This window comes from Eublepharis macularius, chromosome 1, assembly GCF_028583425.1.
Source record: "Eublepharis macularius isolate TG4126 chromosome 1, MPM_Emac_v1.0, whole genome shotgun sequence".
NCBI classification, from domain to species: Eukaryota; Metazoa; Chordata; class Lepidosauria; order Squamata; family Eublepharidae; genus Eublepharis; species Eublepharis macularius.
The window spans coordinates 222,654,474-222,676,566 of NC_072790.1; the positions used below are offsets into that span (position 1 = coordinate 222,654,474).

General features: G+C 45.2%; 1 protein-coding gene across 3 annotated transcripts in view; it reads right to left on the reverse strand.

Moving 5' to 3' along the window:
* OTOF (otoferlin) overlaps positions 1-22,093 on the reverse strand; it is a 183,374-nt gene that overhangs the window by 2,916 nt on the left and 158,365 nt on the right. For all 3 annotated transcript variants that reach the window (XM_054976825.1, XM_054976834.1, XM_054976817.1), the window contains 13 exons: positions 21,554-21,685; positions 20,425-20,491; positions 18,480-18,613; positions 17,535-17,669; positions 16,356-16,493; positions 15,584-15,711; positions 14,199-14,369; positions 12,829-12,989; positions 10,433-10,575; positions 9,588-9,676; positions 5,566-5,664; positions 1,495-1,736; positions 604-782 (listed from right to left, as the gene is read on the reverse strand). In XM_054976825.1, coding sequence (XP_054832800.1) covers positions 604-782; positions 1,495-1,736; positions 5,566-5,664; positions 9,588-9,676; positions 10,433-10,575; positions 12,829-12,989; positions 14,199-14,369; positions 15,584-15,711; positions 16,356-16,493; positions 17,535-17,669; positions 18,480-18,613; positions 20,425-20,491; positions 21,554-21,685 — 1,818 coding nt within the window. The remainder of the gene's footprint in view (positions 1-603; positions 783-1,494; positions 1,737-5,565; positions 5,665-9,587; positions 9,677-10,432; positions 10,576-12,828; positions 12,990-14,198; positions 14,370-15,583; positions 15,712-16,355; positions 16,494-17,534; positions 17,670-18,479; positions 18,614-20,424; positions 20,492-21,553; positions 21,686-22,093) is intronic.

Here is a 22,093-nt window from a genome sequence, read left to right on the forward strand (position 1 = left end):
TCAGGGCTTTTTTTCTGGGAAAAGAGGTGGTAGAACTCAGTGGGTTGCCAGCACAAGGGGCAACTTTTGGCAGAAGGTAGTGCCCCTGGTACCATATGCGCATGCGCAAAGTGCGCGCATGCTCCAGGACTGCACAATGATGTCACTTTGGGTCAATTGGAACAAGGGGGGAGTTTTTTAAAGTTTAAATCACCCTTGGCGAAAATGGTCACATGGCTGGTGCCCCCCCCCCCAATCTCCAGACAGGGGAGTTTAGCTTGCCCTCTGCGCCACCAGCGGCATGGAGGGCAATCTAAATTCCACTCTGTCTGGAGATCAGGGGCGGGGCCACCAGTCATGTGACCATTTTCAAGAGGTGCCGGAACTCCGTTCCACCACATTCCAGCTGAAAAAAAGCCCTGGCTCCAGTCATCTTTACATCTTACATACGCTCCCCACTTTTCATGTCCGAACATTCTACCTCCCTTTCCCCTGCTGTCATTTTGCCCGGGCTCCTCTGCCAGTGCCCTCTGATAATTACCCTTCCAGATCCCTGGCTCAGAATTTTCTCTAATCACGCTCTCCTCTGAGTGAAGATGGTGACCCCGCCCCTAGCGTCATTACCGTGATTTCAATTTCATCATTCTCGTCTCGTGCCAAGAAGGGCCACCAGCCCTTCACCCTCTTCTGCTTGAAGATGGAAACCATAGGCACTTCTGCCTCGCCAGTTCCCAGCTCCATGCTGCATTGCTTCGCTGTCTTAGCACCACGTGGGAAGCGGTTCAGGTCAAGCTCAATAGCTCCTGGGAGAGAAAAGAGCAACACTTCAAGTTCCTTTGCAGTAGGCGAGGCTGAAGTGATGAGAATGGCTGCCAGGTATTCTTGACATATTTACCACCCACAATTTTTTACCTCCTCCCGCTCCAAAATTGTTCCAGACTCTTAACGTGTTTCAGAATTAACAAGATATCTTGAGATACTGACATACTGAGTTGCCTTATATTGAGTCACATCTCTAGTCTCTGTAGGTCAGTATTTTATCCTCTGACTGATGGCAGCTCTTCAAGGACTTAGGCAGATAAAGGCCTTTCCTGCTACCTGTCATTCTTTAACTGGCGATGCCAGGGATTGAAGCAGGGGCCTCCTTTGTGGAAAACGGCCTTCTCCCATAAAAGGGATACATTGTTCTATGTTTCTCTCTTAATGCATCATCTCTGGGAAGGAAGGATCCCAATGACTGTAGTGGCTGCCTGCCCCTGAAACTAGCACTCAAGCATCAAGATTCTTGAGGTCCCTCTCCTTGTCCAGGGAAAAACTGGACTGATCCACTGCTCACTCCCCCACTCAGCAAGCAGTACAGCACCACATTTAGTTAGAGTCCAGGGACTGAGCCAGGATACGAATGTCCTCATTTCTCTTAACCAACCCCCCCCCCCCTTTGCTGATGGGAAGAGAGCTGTCATCTCCCTTCCACCACCGCATGTTGTAATCAGCAGTCAAAGCCTCATTACGCACCGAGGAAGTCATCGGCGGAAAAGTGGTCGGCATCCCACACCTGTAGCGTGAGTCGGGCCGGTATCTTGTATTCGGTCTCGTCCCAGGAGAACATAGACTCTTTCTTAGAAATGACAATCTTCTCCTCAGCTGCTAGGTAGTCGAAAGGAAAGATATAGCGCCAGTTGAAGTTGCCCTCACCGGTCAGGGAGTGGTAGTGGACGTCAGTGTCCTGTTTGTCTTCTTGTTGCCCCTTTAGCCACCTGCCAAGCCAGGGAAGATGAGGAATACAGAGGTTGAGCTAGGGATATTCCTGAAGTCGGCTATGCTCATGCAGTAAGGCTGTACTTCAGTGCTGAAGAGAGAAGGGCAGCTCTAGAGGGGACATGATTGCATGGAGATCTGGTTGGTGGGCATTAGAAGGGAGAGGCCTTTCACCAAGTCCTTGTCACATACGGCAGAGAGATGTGGTGGAGACCCCAATGCAAGGGGTGTTCGTGAGGGATCTGTAGATTTTCCCAACTTTGTCCCAGTGGGGATTTGTTTCCTTTTTATCCCTGGGCTTTTGGTCTGACAATCTTCTATCAAATTATGTGGAATCCTAGGAATAAAGAGAGGACATTCCACCTCTCTTTTTTGGAAACCATGAAGACACAGCTATGTGATCATAAATCCCTTCAAAATTCACCCTCTGAAATACTTGTATGCCTATGGGAACACAAACAGCTAATTTTGAAAAGGTTTCTTTCTACTTTGTGTTTGCTTGTTTTTAATTGTAGCACACTGCTGTGCTTTTTCCTGAGGGGGCCTAAATCTCAGGGTTGCAGAAGTATGCATCCATGAGACTTAATTTTTTTTTCTGGAAGAGCAGCCTGAGGGAAGCAGACCCCAGATTTGACTGCAAGATCCACTCTGCAATATTTCCTAGTGTGGATTGTCGTAGCCAATTTACATTAGGGAGATAAAAACAGCTGCATCGTTCAAGATTTAGCACTGTGTAGGGTTGAGCCTTTGATGAAAGAGTTCAAAGTTGTTTTGTTGCCAGACGGGGCAGAGATGAAAACCTAAAACAAAAGAAGAGCAACTGTGCTTTTCTTTTTTTAACGAAGGCCACGTGCAATTGCATATCTGAAATTGGCATTCACTCAGCAGAAAGGCGCAAATTAATTTAATGTCTGATGCAGCTCTGCTGGCTTTTTAAAAATACGATTCAGAATCTGAATCCCAAAACAAATTCTTGGAAACACAAATACCACTTTCGGATTAGGGGCCGGTTTGGAAGAAAGGCTGAATCTGTGAATGTTTTCATGAGCTCAAAACCACAAGTAGTTGAGAACCCATCAAAATTAATCTATGGACTGTATCTGCCATAATGTTGCCACCAATCCATTGTTCAATATGCCATACCTGCCTTGCTCAAATGAGGGCTTTGACTGCCGAAGGTCCTAGCTTATTGCTGAGACTGCCTTCCCCTCCAAAACATGCAGCAGCAAAAGCAAGCTGACCTCAAAGAAACACAGACATAGTACAGCCACCATTTCCCAGCCATGCCCCTGTGGTGAGGGGAAGGAGAAAGGGGGTTTGCAGAAGGAGAGACCAAACTCACACTCTGAAGCAAACAGCATGCAAAAGAGGCAGTGAGGCAACATTCCTCATTCACAGCGGAGAGAAGAAAACTGGACCCAAATCAATTACCTGGTCAGATATCCATGCTACCTTTGACCCTCATGAGTGACCAACCACCCCTGTTTTGTGCAAATACACAGCTCAGGCTGGATCACCAGGGCTGGTTCCGGGGTACCATGAAACTAGACACCCTAGACCTCCCGCTCACGGGCCCTCAATTTTGTTAAGCCTGTGGGCCTTTTAGGGAATTTTAGGGAATGAAGCCCATCCCAAAATGTTGGGCGGTTGCTAGCCAAGCATCCTTTTGCAACAGAGGCAGCTTTCTGAACTGGTGATCCTTGCCTCCTGGGTTCTGCAGGAGTCACTCCTGCTCTGATGGGGTACAGGAAAGCTAGGACTGGCTATCTGCTTTGAGGGGCGGCAGGAAAACTCTCAGCAGGCGCCATGGCACCACACTGGGAATCTTGGAACCACTTAAGCAGACGCTTACGCGAACCCCCCGTCCTCTCACAGTGACATCTCCATAAAATGTCCAATTCTGAGCCTTATGCAGGGATGGAAGGGCCAAAAAGAATTTTGCTGGGTGACAATGTTTACTGAATGGCCGTCTTGGTCTGGAACAGCCCTTTCCATTGGACTCTGCTGGGAAAGAACACACTCCAAACTGTCTGAAGGCTGCTCTTTCTAGCTACACAGAAAGCTCTTCCACATAGAACTGAACGTGCAATACATTCATGTTCTGTGACCTTATTAGCTCCACAGGTTTCAGCCAAAATTTGAACCGAAAGCTTCCTGGCTTAGCTACTGTAGCCTTTCTTGATAGCTGCTTTAGGCTGCACAGTGGAGGAAGAAGGGACAGTATTGTTACTCCTGACCTGATCTGAATATGTAAGTTTTCAAGTCAGACTTGGCCGGATTCTGGCCTTACTTATGCGGTTTCCAATATCATTTTTTAGTCTCAGATTCTGGCCTGCATTGGATCTGGTTTCTCAGTCCTCCCTCCCCTGGATCTGCCTTGGTTCTCCACTCTCACTTGATGTTTGAGATTGGCACCTTCACCATGTGTGCAGCTGCCCTGGTAGTCCTTCAGTGAAAGGAGAGTGCCTGCTCATCATGAATCCAAATGCCTGTCCTTAAGGAAGAAGTTGGTTGTGTGAAGAAATGGGACTCTGATGGCTTTGCCACCAGCACAATTCAATGGTTGGGGTTCCCCATGATTAACCCAGTGGTGCCCAACAGTGACCCACAAGGAACAGAGAAGTAATCGAACCAGTTGCCGCATTCTGCAGCAACCAACCCAGGTTTCCCACTCAGAGTGCTTCAGCTGCTTCTTACCAACGAATGCTCCTGTGCGGTTCCAATCACCTGTTTTCTTGTTCAGGTTCCACATTTTTAGGTGTATACCTGAACCATCTTAGGGGTCACCAAAATACGAAGTGTGAAGAGATCCTTGCATAGATTGACTAGGCTTGGGGGTGAGTATGTCATGCAAGTTGAGGGGGACATACCAGCTGACCATGAATCTGTATTATTTTTAAGGATGTTCCCACCAACCATTTCTGCTTGGTAATTCTTTCTTCCAAAAAGAAAAACCAAATGACCAAAAAATAGCCCTGTTTACAAGTTACAGTGAATGCTCATACAATTCATGGACAGTGTACACTTGATTTATCTTAATGCATTCATTGAGTAATTCTCATGTTACATTCAACACATGTACAGCTGAACGTGTGATTTAAACCCACATTTATCAGCTACTGGTCCTCACTTCCATTTATAAAATGAATGCACATTGGCTCTTTCTTACAAACAGACATATGCAAATACATGCAGAATGTGCACATGTTCATTGTAACATGTGAAAAGGGCGATGGTTTCTATAGATGGGATCCCCCACAGTACTAGAGACCTCCTTGTTGAACTCAGTATGGAAAGTAGCAGCCACTGAAACATGGTCACTTTGTCTCTTCCAGTGGGTTGCCGTAAGCTATGGATTTACTCCAGGTGTACCCAATGATGGTATCCAGTAATGGGCAAGCAAAGGATCCAAGGGTAACTGCCCCGTGCATCCTCCTCCCCCAACAGACTAGACCTGCCCCAGGGAGGGGCCGTGCAATAAGCATCCATCATTAATTACCCCCTGACATAGATGTCTGACATCTTCTCTCCCGTCATGAAAGCATCATCTTCCAGAACCACCTCATCGGTGTTCCAAATAATTACCCGCAGCTCATACCTAGCCGTTGCATGGTGCAGAAAAAAGGCACACAACAGCAACAAAAACACACAGAACAAAAGAAAGGAGCAGAACAGAAAAGCAAAGTGTCCATTACTGACAGCCACAAGGAGGAGACACTCTGTCCATGAGATGCCACCACCCTCTGCAAGGAGCACAGAGCCAGGCGGTCACACCACTACAAGAAGCTCACACACAGAGAAGCTGGCTGGCCGTGGGGCCGTACGTACCCCCGGACAAAAATGTCACTGGATTTCTCGCCAGTGAAGTAATCATCGTCCTCCAGGATTACCTCATCAGTATTCCACACTATCACTCTAAGCTCGTATCTGGCAAGGAGGAAGGGAGACGAGGGGTGAGCTGGAGGGGATAGAGGGTAAGGCTGGCTAATGCAGGTACAGGCTCCCCATTAAAACACACACATATTCTCTCTATTAGGGCCCTCTGAGATAGCTGAGCAAATGGAATAGGGCCAAGCTGCTCTGGCATAGCCTTGCTTCCTCCGTGGTTATTCCATGAACTTAAAAATGGAATGGGGGAGACTCTGCAAAATCCATGTGAAGAGGCACCACGAAGTTTTTTTTTTTTTTTAATTCAGATGGGTTTTCAGTGGCCAGAGATAGGCAAGATGTAGCTTAATCAATGTAATTGGGGTTTTGTGACCAAACAACGTACTGTCTGGTGATTCAAGTGCATTTTTTGCCAATAGGCCATCCCCAGAAGGGAGGCTGTTCCTCAAGCCTTTTCCTCATTGGAATACCACAGCAATAGGATGAGAGGATTCTGGCTGGTTTGACTGGACTGGGTCAGGTAGGTGGATGTCATAAGGTTTTTTCTTCATTCAAGAGCAAGTCTCTTGACCACCTTTCATAAAGTAAGAAGTGGGGCTACCTGGAAGCTGACCCAGTTCCCAAAACAGTAGCGTGGGGAAACTTCCTTGGAGCCTGACCTGTAGGGCTGCTAAGTCTAAGGGGGGTAGGGAGGGGATCCTCTGACCCCAGCTCCCCTTGCCTGCCACTGTTTGGAGCAGCATCGAGAGGAAATTTCTAAAATGTCACTGTTGCCTTCTTGATAAAAACCCAGAAGTGACATAGGGCAGCTCGAGGGATTTTCTGGCCATTCCTAGAGCTACTCTGTGTCTCTTCTGGGTTTTTACTGGACATGATGTAGTGCTGCAGCCAACATTGTGGCCTCCACATCCCCACCCACAACCCTCCTGACTTATGGGTCGTCTCCACCTTATCCTTCCAGATGTAGGACTCCTTGTAGTTGTGGCTGCATTTTGAAGCTAGGACAAATCTGAGGTTGGGTTTACACTCTGTTATGATGCTTACAAGGTGACCTTGAACTAGTCACACTCTCTTAGCTTAACCTGTACCAGGATTCTTATGTGGAGAAAAAGGAAGAGGGGAGAACCATGTATGCATCCCTGAGCTCCTTGGAGGAACAGTGGAGTAAAAAAAAAATCTAAATAGATAGGAAATTTTTTTAAGTAGCATCCCTAACAGCTGCTTGCCATTGTAGGGATGAGTGCCTTCGCAACATTTCAGCCCGATATCGTTGGGGGGGGGGGGTCTGCTATATATTATGCTTTAGGCTTCCTGAATTCCCAATTAACCAGGAGAATTTGTCAAATTAATTCCAGAATTAAGCATCCATAGCTTGCTACAGCTCTCTGTTTCTTTAGTGCACTTGCGTGCTTTTTCCTCTTCTATGTTGCTGATGAACATGTGTGTGTTGATAAAACAATGCAAAACAATCTTGATTTGACTGTATGTGTGGTTGCATCCCTACGCATACTTACACTCCAGTGCATTGCTGAAACATGACACACAGTCTACAGCTTGTCAACATTTTTTAAAAATTAAATATGTATCAGTAATTAGCAGGGTAAACAGTTGTATCCAATTCAGAAAAAGAGGAACCATAGAGAATTCCCAATGCATCACTTCCACTTGTAGACCAACCTGGCCACCTGGAAATCCAAAATCCAGCAGAAATTCAGGTGAGGAAAAATTTGCACTCATCCCCTCTCCATGGACATTTCAAAGAAAGGCTGTATGGGAGCTATGCATTCACCGACCTAACCTCATTGCGCCTTCTCGCCCAGAGCTGATTCTCAGCCACATTTGATAGCATGAAGTCACAAAGCAGAAAAGCTCTCCCTCCTATCCACAATATGAGATTGTAATGATACAATGTTCTGCAAAAAGTTCTGAAAACTGAATCAATTCAGGAGATTAGTGGGAGGGATTCAAACTAACTTTTCCACTCACACAAGGCCCTTCTTTCAGTGGAACAGAACATTTCTCTTCCTGAGGGGCAGGAGACCCTCAAGAATGGTATGAGTGGCGAATTTGGGAGGGGGGGGTGCAGTAGGAAGAGGAAATTGCTGGAAATTACCCCACCCGGGCCATTAGAGGAAAATTTAGCCTGGATCCAACCCTGTGAGTTGCCATCTCCAGGTGAACCAGAACATTTGCAAGAAGCAATGTCAACCACAGTTAAATAGCAGGGGGTGATTCTCACCAAGCCGAAAAGGACAATGAGCCATCCCTCTCTAGGCTGCTTCACTGGTTACCACATTCCACACAGAAGTGGCTTCCCTGCAGAAATCTGGCAACAGGTGATGTGACCCCCAGATGGAGGTTTTCAGGTATGTGCATAAAGAGTCGTCAAGTTGCAGCCAACCTATGGCGACCCTTGCTGGTGTTTTCAAGGCAACAGACCAATAGAGGTGGTCAGCCATTGCCTGCAACCCTGGACCTCCTCAGTGGTCTGCCATCCAAGTACTACTCATGGCCAACCCTGCTTAGCCTCTGTGATCTGATGAGACTGGGCAGGCCTGGGCCATTAAGGTCAGGGTTTTCATATATATTTTTACACATACACACACACACACACATGCACATATGTATATATGTATGTGTGTAGCTTATACATATTTCGTATATACCCATTGTTCAGTCATCTCCACTGTCTCATGCCTGCACCAATAATGATACTTTAAATTAACAACAACAATTTGGATCATGAGAACTGCTTTAAGGACTGAAGAAGAGCACAGCAGCACCTGCTCTAGATCCATGTAATCCAGAATCCTATTTCCTACCAAGGCCAGCCAGATGGTGCCAGGAAGCCTGCAAGCTAGGGTTGCCAGTCCTCCCCTGGGGACAGGGGATCCCCTGCTCCCACCCTCCACCCCCGCTTACCTGGCCAGTAGGGAAAAGGCAGGGGAATGTGCCTCCTGGGGTGTACTCCCGTGTGCCAGAGTAGGCTGATTTTGGCCCGGAACAGGCCTGATTCAGCCTGAAACGGGTCCAATTCAGCCTGCTGTGGAGTGCAGGAGCACTCCAGGGCCCGTTGTGCCATCCCAGCTGTAAGTGCCAGGTCTCTCACCTGCCCAGAGGAAAAGGGGACCTGGCAACACTACTGCAAGCAGGGCATGAAAGTAACAATGCCCTTGCCCTGGCTGGCTCCCAGCACTTGGTACTTGGAACAAAAGAAAGGAAATATTTAAAATTAAATTGAATAATTTTAAATATTTTCTTTCTTTTGTTCCAATCTGCTTGCTTACCATTGGTTTGCAGGGTTATTTCCCACCCCTTTTGTTATCCTATCCAGAATTTGGTATTTGAAAGTATACCACCTCTGAAAATGGAGACTCCATTCAACCATCATGGCTATTAGGTGCTGAAAGATATGCCCTCTTTCATGAGTTTGCTTAGTCCCTTTTTAAAACCATCTGCAGCAGCAATGGCCTTCAGCACATCTTGTGGTGATGAGTTCCATAAGTTAATTATGTACTGAAAGTATTTTCTTTGTCTTGTCCTAAATCTGCTGCCATTGGTTTTATCATGTGACTTTATTTCTTCTCTACTTCCTTTGCACGATACACCATCATACAGATCTCTATCATATGCTGCCTTAGTTGGTTTCCCCCCCTAAACTAAAAGGCCCCAAAGGTTCTTTTGCCTTCCCTTTTATTGAAGATGCACCAACATTTTCAATAAGCCCCGTATACATGATAAGGACCTTTTACCTATTCCTTTTTTTCCATGCATGACTTTCTCACTACTCTTCTTAAATATCGTCTTATGCACTCTCTGCCTGTCTCTGTCTCTAGTCCTCCCCACTCTAGCCAACCTTCCCTCCCTCTCTTCTGCTCCTGGATGATCTTCACAGATTCCAGCAGAATCCAGCCACAGGGAACTCCAGACAAAGCACCCCCCTCCCCCAAGCAGAGAATTACTTCTTTGGCTTCCTTGGTGCGATGTCAATGGCAGGGCCTGGTGCCGGCATGTCCATGGGGAACATGTCCACCCACAATTCCAGACGTCCCTGAAACAGCAGAAAGACCTGATTAGTGGCTCCTTGATGTCCTCCTTCTTGGGCTCCCACCTCCCATTCAATGTACTACCCCTTGATTGTGGAAATTCCTTCCCTCTGGAGCTGATGCTATCTCTAGATACCTTCTGGATTCATTGGAAGAACTTTGTTTTCCAGAAGGATTTTGGGTTAGACTGATGGTAGGTGTTGCTGGTTCTGTTTATGATTCTGGTTCTGATGGTGACCACAATCTGGTTTGGGTTTTTTTTGCTTTATTTGTTTTAACTGCATGATTTTTGTCTTTGAAATATGTTACAAACCAGTTCATGTACTCTTTTGGGGTTAAAAGGTAGTCTAAAAGGCCATTAAATCTATAAGCTCCAGTTTAGATTCCCAACACATCCCCAAACCACTCTTCTCACCCTAACAAGAAGAAGGTTTTGAGATCAACATTTGATGACTAAGTATCCATCTACTCCGGCATCCCATTTCCATGAAAGGCCAGCCAGATTCTTCTGGGAAACCCACAACCAGATCATGAAAGTAAGAGCCCTCCATCTAGTACCTAGTATTCTGTGAAGTTCCATTTAACTATTGTGGCCACTGACAGAGCTGCCCTCTTCCATGTGACTGACAAATTCACCGTTTATCTAGGTCATCACACATTATGACAGTATCTGGAACCACCTGAATCAAGCTACTGAAGGCCAAGATGGCATCAAGAATCGGGTGCAGCTAACGTATGGATGTGAAAGTGAGCTCAGGTACCTGTTCAATGCCTGGTTTGTCAGGGTTGAGCAAGGGGCGTGTTTCCACATGCTCTGGTATAAGCTTGCAGCCCACACGGGGGATCTCTTCCCAGTGGTGCAACACTGTCAGTGCCAGATGCTCATCCGTCTGTTTCTTCTGACCTGCAAGCATAAATTCCTTCTGTAGAATCAGCCTAGGTAGCACAATATTGTCTCTTCTGGCTAGCGTTGGCTTTCCAGAATCCCAGGGTCTTTCCCAGCATCAATCACCTGATATTCACTAAATTACGATGCCACATATTGAATCTGGGACCTTCTGCATGAAAAGCATATGCTCCAAAACTAAGCTACAGCCCCGCCCCAAGAGCACAGCAAAAGAAATATCTACTCAGCTAATGCTGTCTTTATGCAAAGCAGGAGGGGACTTGCATCACCAAGAGCTCATAATTATATATGTGACTTTTGGAATACCACCCATAGTATAACCTGGGCTGGTTATGAACATGGTATACATAACAAAATCACCGCAAGCCAAATTTCATTTTAAAATCAGTGGAATGTGAATGTTATACAAATGAAGCAAAATTTTCATGTGATGCAAATATTTTGCAAATTAAAATGTGCATAGCTTTGCCTGTTTGTAAAATAACTTACAGTGTAAAATAACTTACAGTTTGTAAAATAACTTACAGTGCAATCTTATACAGAGTCACTGCAGTATAAATCAGCTGGTTTCAATGAATTTAAACTGGAGTAATTCTGCATAGGATTGCACTGCTTCGTCTAGTCACAAGTAGATATGAAAATTATGCAAGAAGTAAGGCAAATACTTTAAAAAAGAATGCTTCAGTATGCAAACTTATGATTATAACAGCCCAGAGTCACAAGACATAAAAAAACCAACATTGAATAAAATTCTCAAAATAGTATAACCAGATTAGCATAACATGTTCATAAACTAAATACAAAACATGTATTTGTCTGATGTGTTTTAATTTAGCAAAAATTATCGAAACCAGTCCCAAATACATCGTTTTGCATTCAGCAACACAGCAGCCTAGGACCCAGTCACTTTGATTCTGGGCCTACTTTAATAATAAAGTTTTTTAAAAGGCCAGATCCTCTCTCAGATATGATTCTGCACCTGGAATGATTGATTTGAGAAAAAGATCCCTATATCTGATACACAGCAAGAAATTATGGGGTGACCTAGAAATAGATACATTTCTTAATGTATTACAGGGAGAAACTAAAACTGAGACATCCTTTTAGCAGTCTACTTTTCAAAACTGTTCATTATAATTTTGTTTTGGAATGTCAGAAAGGGCATGATGCTTATTTTTATGAAACTTCAGGAGACTTTATATCATTTGGGGAATTTGTTTGGGGTAATTTGTTTTGGCTCGGGGTATCCTGGGTATCCATAGACCTGGTGCCTAGACTCTGGATGCCAGTTACACCACCACCATTTTCAGTGAGCTGTAGACCTGACTTCTGGATTCTGGACACCAGGTCTGCTACCCGTTGAAAACAGTGGAACCTAAACTTGAAAAAACCTGAAATACTCCCCAAATTTCAGGGTAATATATTTTCAAAATCCCCAAATTTGGGGAATATCCCCCCCCTTGTTTTGGGCATTCCCAACCCAAAACAGAACAGGACATTTCAGGCATTGTTTTGAGTCAGAAATATCTAAATGCACACCCCCTACATCCTCTTGTCTTTTCTGTTTAATTAAACATTCATGGGTAGTTTTTTGCAGAATTACCTTCTACCTAGCTGTCATCCACAATATTAATCATTTCTTTCTTTACATGCTCTACTGGGTCATATTGACATTGCCTGCAGTATGTGACACATTACCTAATTGACAGTGAGCCTCTGTACCCACAGTTACAAAGTCCCCATCCTTACCAGTAGACTAAAACATCTCACCTCCCTTTTCAAAATTTGTCAAATAACTTGTTTTGCTCTTGCCCTTATAGTATGCCAAGCCTGTTCAGTATTCTCAATGTATCTGATTACCAGATCTTCAAATAAGTTGATCTTTGAGTTATTATTGTAGGATAGAAATGAATGTTGATTTAAATTTCAGGCTTCAGTTACCTCAATTCAGTCTGTCTGTGTCATCTTTCAAAAAGTCTGGCTTTGCTAAAAAAAAAAGTGTGATAGCTCGGTCACCATTTGAATGAGGGGTTGACACGAAGGAAGGACCTTTCCAAAGAACCTCATCCATAAACGTTTGATTAGATAAATTAATCATCAACTGGTTGCTAACATTTGTGGGTGCGTGTCTCAAATTTGGCATAATTTTGCAAAAGGAAAGAAACCAGCTCTTGATGAACATTGAAACAGAAGCTCCTCAGCCCAAGGGCTCAACCATGCCACTCGCCACTGAAGCTAAAGTCCACTTACCATTTTCATCCTCCAGTTCTGTAGGGCCAGTGAAGACCCGGTTGAGGACCTTTACCCTGCCACCAGGACCATAGTGCGGACCGTCAAGTTTGCCCTCTTTACAGAGCTTGGACAGGATCTGAGTGGGCTTTTGGGGGTCTCGCCAAATATTATAACCATGGCTGTGGACAAAACATTAAACTGTCAGAGAGGACAGTCTGGCCAATCCAGTCCTTAACTAGTCTATCATTCAGTCACTGCAAGCCCTCACGGGCCAGTGCCAGTGCTCTTCGATCTCATATACTTCAATGGTTCCTACTGTATAAGAAGAGACATGGGCACGAACCAAAAAACCCCAAACCATGAGGTTTGTGGTTCGTGGATTTTGATGAACCAAAACCCACAAACTGGCATAGAACTGGGGCCAGTACGAACCAGTTCGTGGTTCATGGTTCGTGGGGTTTAAATATCCCTTTCCGGCTGCTTAGCAGCAGCAGCAGGGAAAGGGGCATTTAACAGTTTAAAAGGCCCTTTCCCGCCTTGCAAGCAGCAGGATCCCCTCCCATCTGCCAGCTGATAGTTTAAAGGGACTTGCCAGTGGCAGGGCCATTTGAGGGGTGGCAAGACCATTTTTGGCCTTCTCCGTCCCTCTGCGGGCCTGCGCAGGGGTGGAGGAGGCCAAAAACGGCCGTGCCGCCCCTTGCAGGAGGAGGGGGAGGACGCCACAGGCCACAGGTAAGTGTGGGGCTGGGGCTGGGGTTTGTGGGCCATTTAAAGGGCCCTGCCACTTGCAAGCTGCAGGCAAAGTCTAAATGGCCATTTCCTTGGGGAAATGGTCATTTAAACTGTCCCTTTCCCAATATGACCCAACAAACCCGAACCAGTAACCAGTTCGTGGAAGTTCGTAGCTTCCACAATCCATGGTTCACAAACCATGAACTGGCTTGGTTAGTGCGTTTTTTTGGGTCGTAATTGGATTCGTGCCTGCCTCTATACAAGAACACTGTGCACATTAGCAGCAGTATGTTAAAATCTTCAACAAAGACAGTTGTATGAGAAAACTAAATTAAAGACTACAGGGCTGCTATAGGTATGAGTCTACTATGATCACAGAATCATAGATTTGGAAAGGAATTTACAGACTCAAAGCAGGAACAGCCTAAAGCATCCTTATTAGTCCAGCCACTAAATGGGAGATGGACAAAATCTAAAGCAGAATTAAATACATTTAAAACTTCGTTGAATTGTGGCCTTGCATGTGTCCCAAGGGAAATATCCTTGGCAGCTATCTTAGCTCGCTTCAGTCACAGTGATCTAAACTGCAAACACACATGAGACCTAAGTACCACAAAATTCAGCCCTGTGGGTCAAGGAAAGTTAGGTATTCTTACATGGAATAGGTACTGGAGATGCCACAGGTTGCCCTGTGTTTGCTGTAATATCGATTCTCCAGGTCTATCTTTGTTTCACCAATCAGATCATCGGAGCCCACCAAATCCCAATCATAGACAGCCACTGTCAGCATAGACTCCATGGGGAATGTGGCCTCAATATCAAATGACCTGGATGTTAGGAGATAAAAATTAGAGATTGTGAAGTACTCTGAGCCAGGATTTGGGGATTGTTTCTTGCATGTGGTGAAGGTTAGCAAGTACGGTTGCCAGCCTCTAGGTGGTGGCTGGGGCTCTCCTGGAATTACAACTGATCTCCACACCATAGAGATTAGTTCCCCTGGAGAAAATGGCTGCTTTGGAAGGTGGATTCTATGACATTATATCCTAATGAGGTTCCTCCCCTCTCCAAACCCTGGCCTCTCCAGGCTTCATCCTCCAAATCTCCAGGAATTTACCAACCTAAAGTTGGCAACTCTAAGAGCAAGTATACTGGTAGTACACTGGAACTGAGAAGCTCAAGAAACGGTATGGCTCCTTCAAAGAAAATGTGTAGCTGGGAGTGGATTAAATGCAGTAGCTTGGCTATTTATAGGACCCAGTGCAGTGATTGTGTTAAGACGTTGCTATATGGGCAACATTGGCTTCCAATCTGTTTCCAGACTAAATACACAAGGTGCTGGTGACCTTGACATTCCCTAAATGATTAAGTCCAGAGTATGTGAAGAGTATGTGAAGGTCTGCCCCCATCTGTATCAACACACTAAGGTCTGAAGTTGCCTCTCAAGCATCCCCTGGAAATCAGTCTTTTCAGAGGGACACCCAGGGGAATGCTTTTTTGGTTGCCCCCCTCCCAGTTGTGGACTTCCTCCCTCCAGATCTATGAATGGCTATTTCCCTAAAGTTCTTCAGGGAGGGTATGAAGATTTCCTGTTCCAGAGTACCATTCAGTTGGATTAATGAGTAATGGCACTCCAGAGGGAAGTGGACTGTAAGCACTGCTGAAAATGGTTTGCTACGTGATGGGGTTTGGTTTTTTTTAGTATTTTACTGAGTATGCTGAAGGTCACCTCAGGGACTTTTTCTTCTAAAGATTATCTACAAATGAACGAACAAAACGAATGAACGAAACGAATGAAACGAACGAAACAAACAAACAAACCCTGTGAAGGTCAGGGTTCATCCAAGATGCTTTGGTATCTGAAGCTAAAAAAGCCAAAATGACATCCCTCCCCACTCCTGCCGCGAAAAATGAATGTCATGGGCAATTTGCTTCCATTTAAATCCTGCTCCTTCTATCAGCTTCAAGGAAGGCCTGGCCCTGGCTGGGGTTTCTGTATAATTCCACAATACAAACACCAGCAAAATCCATACATCTCCCGTACTTTCCAAAGACTGGGTTCAGCTGCTTGGAGATGTAGTTCTCTTTGTCCTTGATGTCTGTCTTTCCCAGCTTGATGACAACGTAGGGATCAGCTTTCCCATTGATGTCAGCTGGATGCAGATCAGTGGCCTACAAAGGAAACGGCACCATCATTTGAGGCTCACTGTGTGCCACATCCTAAAGACCAGTATTAAAACCAGGGAGGGCAATCCCCCTGCCCCCAGTCGAAGTTTGGAGCCATAAGTCCTGCTTCTAATTATGCATCATGTGAAGAAGTATCTTGCTTTGTCTGTCCTACACCAACTTCCCATCACTTTCACTGGGTGCCCACAAGGTCTAATACTTTGAGAGAGGGAGAAAAGGTGCTCTGCATCCAGTTCTCCATACCATGCATAATTTTATAAATCTCCTTCATGTCGACCCCTTAGTTCTCTTTTTGAGTTGTACCTCAGAGGATCCTAAATCGCATCTTTTGATTTCTAGGGATCTTTTCTTCCTCCTGAAGAAAATGCACCTTAAAAAATCTCCTAAAATACTCTCATCTTCCTGCTCATTCCGGGAAACGGGGACCACAATCCTTCTTAAAATGTTGGGGTAACCCAAATTGAACTCATCAGTGGAGAGCAATGAAGACTGAGGGGCCTCTCCCCTTTAACACTAATGAGAAATTGAACTTCAGACTTGGGGGAGACCAAGTGTTTCCTAGTGTTGCCTATGGCAGGAAGAATTTTGTGGAGAAAGATGCCTTGAAACAGTGTCTGACTTGCTCTCACCCTAACAATGTAGACTCGGACCAGTACGTTGATGGGATCATTGCTTGGGATTCCCTGGAACATGCCGAAATTTGGGTCATATCCAGCCTCTTTGGTGATATCATCAGGGAGCGGCACTTTGTACACACACATAGAGCCCTGGGGAAAAGGAAGACGTTTTAGTCCAGTTAAAAAGGGATTCTAAAGCTCGCAGCGATAACAAGCAAGCATTTGCTAAGTGCAACATCACCAGGAATATGTCTTTGCTATTCTCATTTGTCATTCCTTCTTTCTTATATTAAGACTGGACAACTGGAAAGTGTACTGCTGGAGGGTCACATCACGAGAAGACAAGACTCACTGGAAAGACAATAATGCTAGAAAAAGTTGAAAGCTGTAGAAAAAGAGGAAGACCCTACATGAGGTGGATTGACTCAATAAAACAGCAGGATTTGAACTGAGTGCCAATGGACTCAAATCCTGCTGTTCAACAGCAGACCAATGTGGCTACCTATCTGAAACTGACTCAATAAAGGAAGCCACAGCCTTCAGTTAGCAAAATCTGAGCAAGGCCGTTAATGACAGGATGTTCTGAAGATCGTTAATTCATAGGCTCACGATAAGTCAGAAGTGACTTGACAGCACATAACACATACACACACATGCACGCACACATACACACAGTGGAGCAGCATTCACATCAGTATCGTAGCATTGCAATATAGATGCTGATATCACAGAAGTCTCCTCCCATTCAGCCACTCAGCTGGTATATGTTCCTCACACTCACTGACTGGGAAGGTTGGGGAGGTTTGAACTGGGGTTGATCCCAAAGGTCTGCACTTCCCACTAAATTTTTCCACCAGAGCACTCCCCTGCCATTCTCCCAACCAGTGTTGGCATCCAAGCTCTACCTTTGTACAGTAGCAGATGGGAGAGGGGGGACCAGTTGGAACAGCTTATGCTTCTCAGTGTGTTGCCACATTTAAAGGGTGGTGCACCAGCTCTGGGTGGAAATGGCAACCGTAGCTAGGAGTGTTGTAGATTTTTTAATTTGAGAGGCCAAGGTTCCCAGGCCTGAGAGCCAAAGATTAATGCCATCTTCATCCCAAATACTCCAATTCCTATGTCTGCTTCTTCTCCCTTCTTTCCCCTTGCCAAAGCCACTCATCTAAGTTGCTGGGCAAGCCTCAAACTCACCTTGAACCTGCCCACAATGCGCTCCTCATCAGCGGCGTTGTCATCGTCATCACCAATCTTCCCACGCAAGAGGTTGAAAGTATGCAGCCAGTCCTCAAAGTTGTCAAATTCTGTTTCGAGCTCTTTGGGAAACACCTGGGATTGCAAAGAACTTCAGGATGAGTGAAAAGGGAATGAGTGCCATTACCTGGCCACAGCAACCACCCATGAACGCCAGCCAACACAATCCTTTGTCCTTCAACTACCCCTCATTAAGAGGAGTAGTACTCACACAATTGTTCTGGTACATCCGTTTCAAGCTCTGGCAGCACTTCCAATGTGGATACAAGTTCCCCCTTGCAAGCTCTGCCTTGTTCATTTTACGAGAAGGGAGAGATCCATGGGTGTAAAGAGATGCATATGTGAAGCTCAAACACTGACAAAGTGAATGCAGGAACTATGCAGCTCCATGTACATACTGCAGCTTACACAATGATGTCAATTGGGGCACACACACATTGGTTGCTAATATGCACTGAATCCATCACATTAGACACTAGGCTTCTAGTGCCAGTTATAGGGCTATTGTGACTGACAGCAATAGATATCTTGACTTGTGACCTTGGATCGTGCAGTAATGCAAAGCCAGTATGGTGTAACAGTGAAAACATTGGACTAGGACTGGGAAAAGTTCAAATCCCTCCCCAGCGAGGAGGCTCGCTGAGTGACCTTGGATCAGTTGCTTTTTCTCAGTCTAACGTATCTCATAGAGCAATTAGGGGGAGAGCCAGGGATGCATCCCTGAGCTTCTTGGAGGAGGGTTAGATAAGCTGTCTGGATTCTGATATGTGCTGTATATTCTTTCTCTTGTTCCCAATGGTTTGGCCAATAGGATTGCAGGGTTCAATCCCCTCTGGGCTTCACAGCATTTGACTTCAGAGTGGACTGTGGGAGGGGGCAGCTCACCTTCAACTCGTCGATCTTCTGCTTGTTCCTCTTCTCGGGCACTTCTGGTTGCTGGGGCTGCTGCTGCTGCTTCTTCTTCTTGTCCTCTTTCGGCACTTTGATTTTCTCCTTGTTTTTTCCTTGACCCTTGGAGCCTTTCATAGGAGAGTCATCAAGTCTGATTTCTGAGCCCCAGACAAAGAGGCAGCGGATGGTAGGAGGGAAAGGTGAGTGATGGAAAGCAGGAAGCGGTGGCGAAGGAGACAACATGGGACGAAAAATGGAACATGCAGCTGTGATGTGTGTCAGAGCTGACAGCCACTACAATTAAATTTTGCAGCTCAAAACTGGCCCTTCTCCATCTATGCACCCATTCCTGGAACAACCGGCATCTCACAGGCTAGCCTCTCATCCTTGCTATTCATGCTTTGATACAACCTTTAGACCTTGTGTTTTCTGACTACCGAACTGATATTTCTTTTACAAGAATGGCTCTAGATCGGGAGAAAGAGCAGGGTAGGGAATCCACTGGGTACACAAAAGACTGGATTTAGAGGGAATTCCTTGAGGCCCATTTGGACTTTGCTTTTATTTGTAGCTTATTCTACATATATGCGCTAAACAACACAAATGCTGTATAGAGTGCAGCCCCAAACTCACTTTCTATTCCTGACAGCTTTTCTTTGTCAATAGTGAGTGGTGACAGCAAAACAGACAATGAGGAAAGGGGAGGGTGATGCAGCTGTGCATGCAACAAAGCGTGGCTGTGCCCAGACCTTAGCATTAGTGATTGGCAAAGAAGAGAGGAGATACAAAAGGACGATTGCACATAGGACATGTTGATGGTGCCACAAGTGATGGTGCCACGGAAGGGCATGCAGAACTACAACAACAGCCTTCCTTTAATTTTTTTCATATTTGGTAAAATATATTTCTTATAGGCCAATAGTTTCTTCCACTCAGAGACGGCCATAAGGAATCTCCCTTCACATTCAACATTTCCCAAAGAACCAAACTGCTCATCATGCTGGGGACTAATGCTGGAATTCCCAGATGTGCAACCAAGCTGGCAGCAATGTGGACCAGAGTTTTAGATTGGGTGGGGGGGAAGGGTTAACACTTTCTTCACATGCCAATTCCCTGATCAGAGGTGCCCCGCCCAACAGTTTTACACCCCGGGAATTTAAAAAAAAAAGACAGGCACAGTGTGAGACTTGTCTTTTTCTTCTTTTTGGGCTTAAAACTCACTCGGGGGAGACATTTCCAACTGGCAAAATAGGTAGGGTGAGGAGTTAAACCTTTTCTCTTCTGCAGCCCCAATCCATATTGGTCCACCCACCCTTATCACTCCTTTTTGCAGCTGTGTAATTTCCACAGCTCAGCATTTACAGAGGGTATGGCCACTTTCTAAAATTAGATACCTGACTTTTTTATATCAAAAAAGTTTCCTGTTATTTTATCATTTTTGTTCTTTCCCAAAACCACTCAAAATGCTTGTTGAATGTGTATTAAATGGAAGACAATAACAAAAATTAGGGCCCAGAAACTCTCTGCCTGAGACCCTGGAAAGCTACTGCAGGTCAGAGGAGGCAATACTGACCTTGATACTGATGGCCTGGCTCAGTATAAGGCTGCTTTATGTGCCTGTGCACAAATGCAACTTTTCTTAAAGGGTCAACATAGTTTGGTCCTTAGCTGCCACATTTCTAGCTCTTAATTCAGGCTGCCACATTTAAACAGTCTGTGACTTTAACTGCTGCAAGACAGAGAAATCAGCAATGCTGTGGAGTTTCAGTGATGAAAAACGCCTTACGGGTTCATTTCTGTCTGCTTGGTTGCTGTTAAGGGGAGAGATTCTCTCAGCACAGATTATCCAACATTCTTCCATTTGAATTCTCCCTATGCTCCTTCTGAGTGAATGCTCTCATATCCAATCCTCAATCACTACTGTCATTCAAAAATTTACCCTCAGTCATCTCCATTTCTTCCTTCTCCTCGGCCTCGGCTGCTGCTGCTTCCTGTTGCCGAAGGTGCTGGAAAAAAAAGAAGTTGCACAACAGGACAGGTGAATACAGCAGAACCTGCCAGACCCTAGCAACTGAACTCCTGTAACACACACGCCACATTGGGCTGCTCTTGACAACAGCCTGAAAACTGGTTCAAAATCCATCAACTGGATTATTGTCAGGAGGCTGCTAATGGGAAGACATATTACCTATTTTAAAACAGCACCAGTAGCTGCCAGTTTGTTTTTGTGTTCAATTCATGGCCTTTCATGGGAAGGACGATGTTTCCCCCTATGTCCCCTTGTGCGCCAAAAACAGTTATCTGGCTGCCACCCTCTAGAGCTCAGAGCAGTGGCAGACAATAGATATAATCACCAGGAGATTCCCCTCCATTAGCAGGCACATGGTAAGCCTAGGCACAGTTGAATTCAATTTATCTCATGGATCAGAAACACCAGAAGAAATTCGAACTAATCCAGCCTTAAAAAATAAACAATTAAACCTCATCCAAAACACTGGCACAGAACATCTATCTAGCAAAAGGTTCTTTGTACTGGAGCAGTGATATTCAGCGGCTCTTTGACATACCAACTTGGGATCTTCTAATCACCATTCCCTAACATGGCACCTTCACCCTGTTTCAGGAAAGTGGGCAAGACCCTTGTGCTGTGGGGCTTATGGTTGGCAGTTGAATATCCCCCATGAAACAGCTATGGCCTGAGGAATGAGCAAGCCACAAGCTACCCTGAGGTGCAGGCCTCACGCCAGGGATGGAAGTAAATGTGGCTCTTTTGGTTGATGGTAATGGCTAATGTTGCTCTCTGTGAGCTATGGAGTGAGCACTGCTGTACTGCAGAAATGATCCACACTTAGCTGAACAGAATGGTAGAATAAACTCAGTGGATTATATATCCTCTGGATCCGTTCCACTAAAAGCAGCAAATTCCCCCAGTGCAAAGAGCCCTTCCCTGATGCAAGAAATCCTTCTACCATAGAAAAGTGCTGCTGTAGCATCCTTTTGAGAGCTTTCTTTTTGTAAATTTTAAACCCGTGCCCACAGCCATTCTCGATTTACTGGTGATCACCCACCTCCTTCATTGTCTCTATGGAAGCAAAATATTTAGACCACCAATCCAGCATGCTCTCGTCAGGCTCCTCGTCTTCAATTTCTTCTGCTCCTCCTTTCTTCTTTTTCTTCTTTTTCTCCTTCTCTTCTTCTGTCTGCAAACCAAAGGACGATGGAGATATGTTAAGGGGTACTCAAGTTTGTTCTTTGTCTCCTGCTCTGCTGCAGAATCTTCAGTCTTCTTGACAGCCCAATAATATTCTTTGAATGTCTACAGTCAACAGTGGTACCTCTCCACACACCGCAAGTGGAATTTTCCAAATTCTGTGCTAATTGTAAGACCTGTTCATGGCCAAGAGGAGTTTCTGGCACTACACTAGGGTTGGCTGGTCCATGGATCACTCAGACATTGTCAACAGACTGGCTATTATTTGACCACTGTCGAATGTTGTCAGATAATCCCTGAAGCTAAGAATACAGCTGCATACATGGCAGCTTTCCTTTTACAAAATCTTGATGAAATTATTTGCCAAAAGAGGGGGAGGGGCAGTTACTTGATTTCT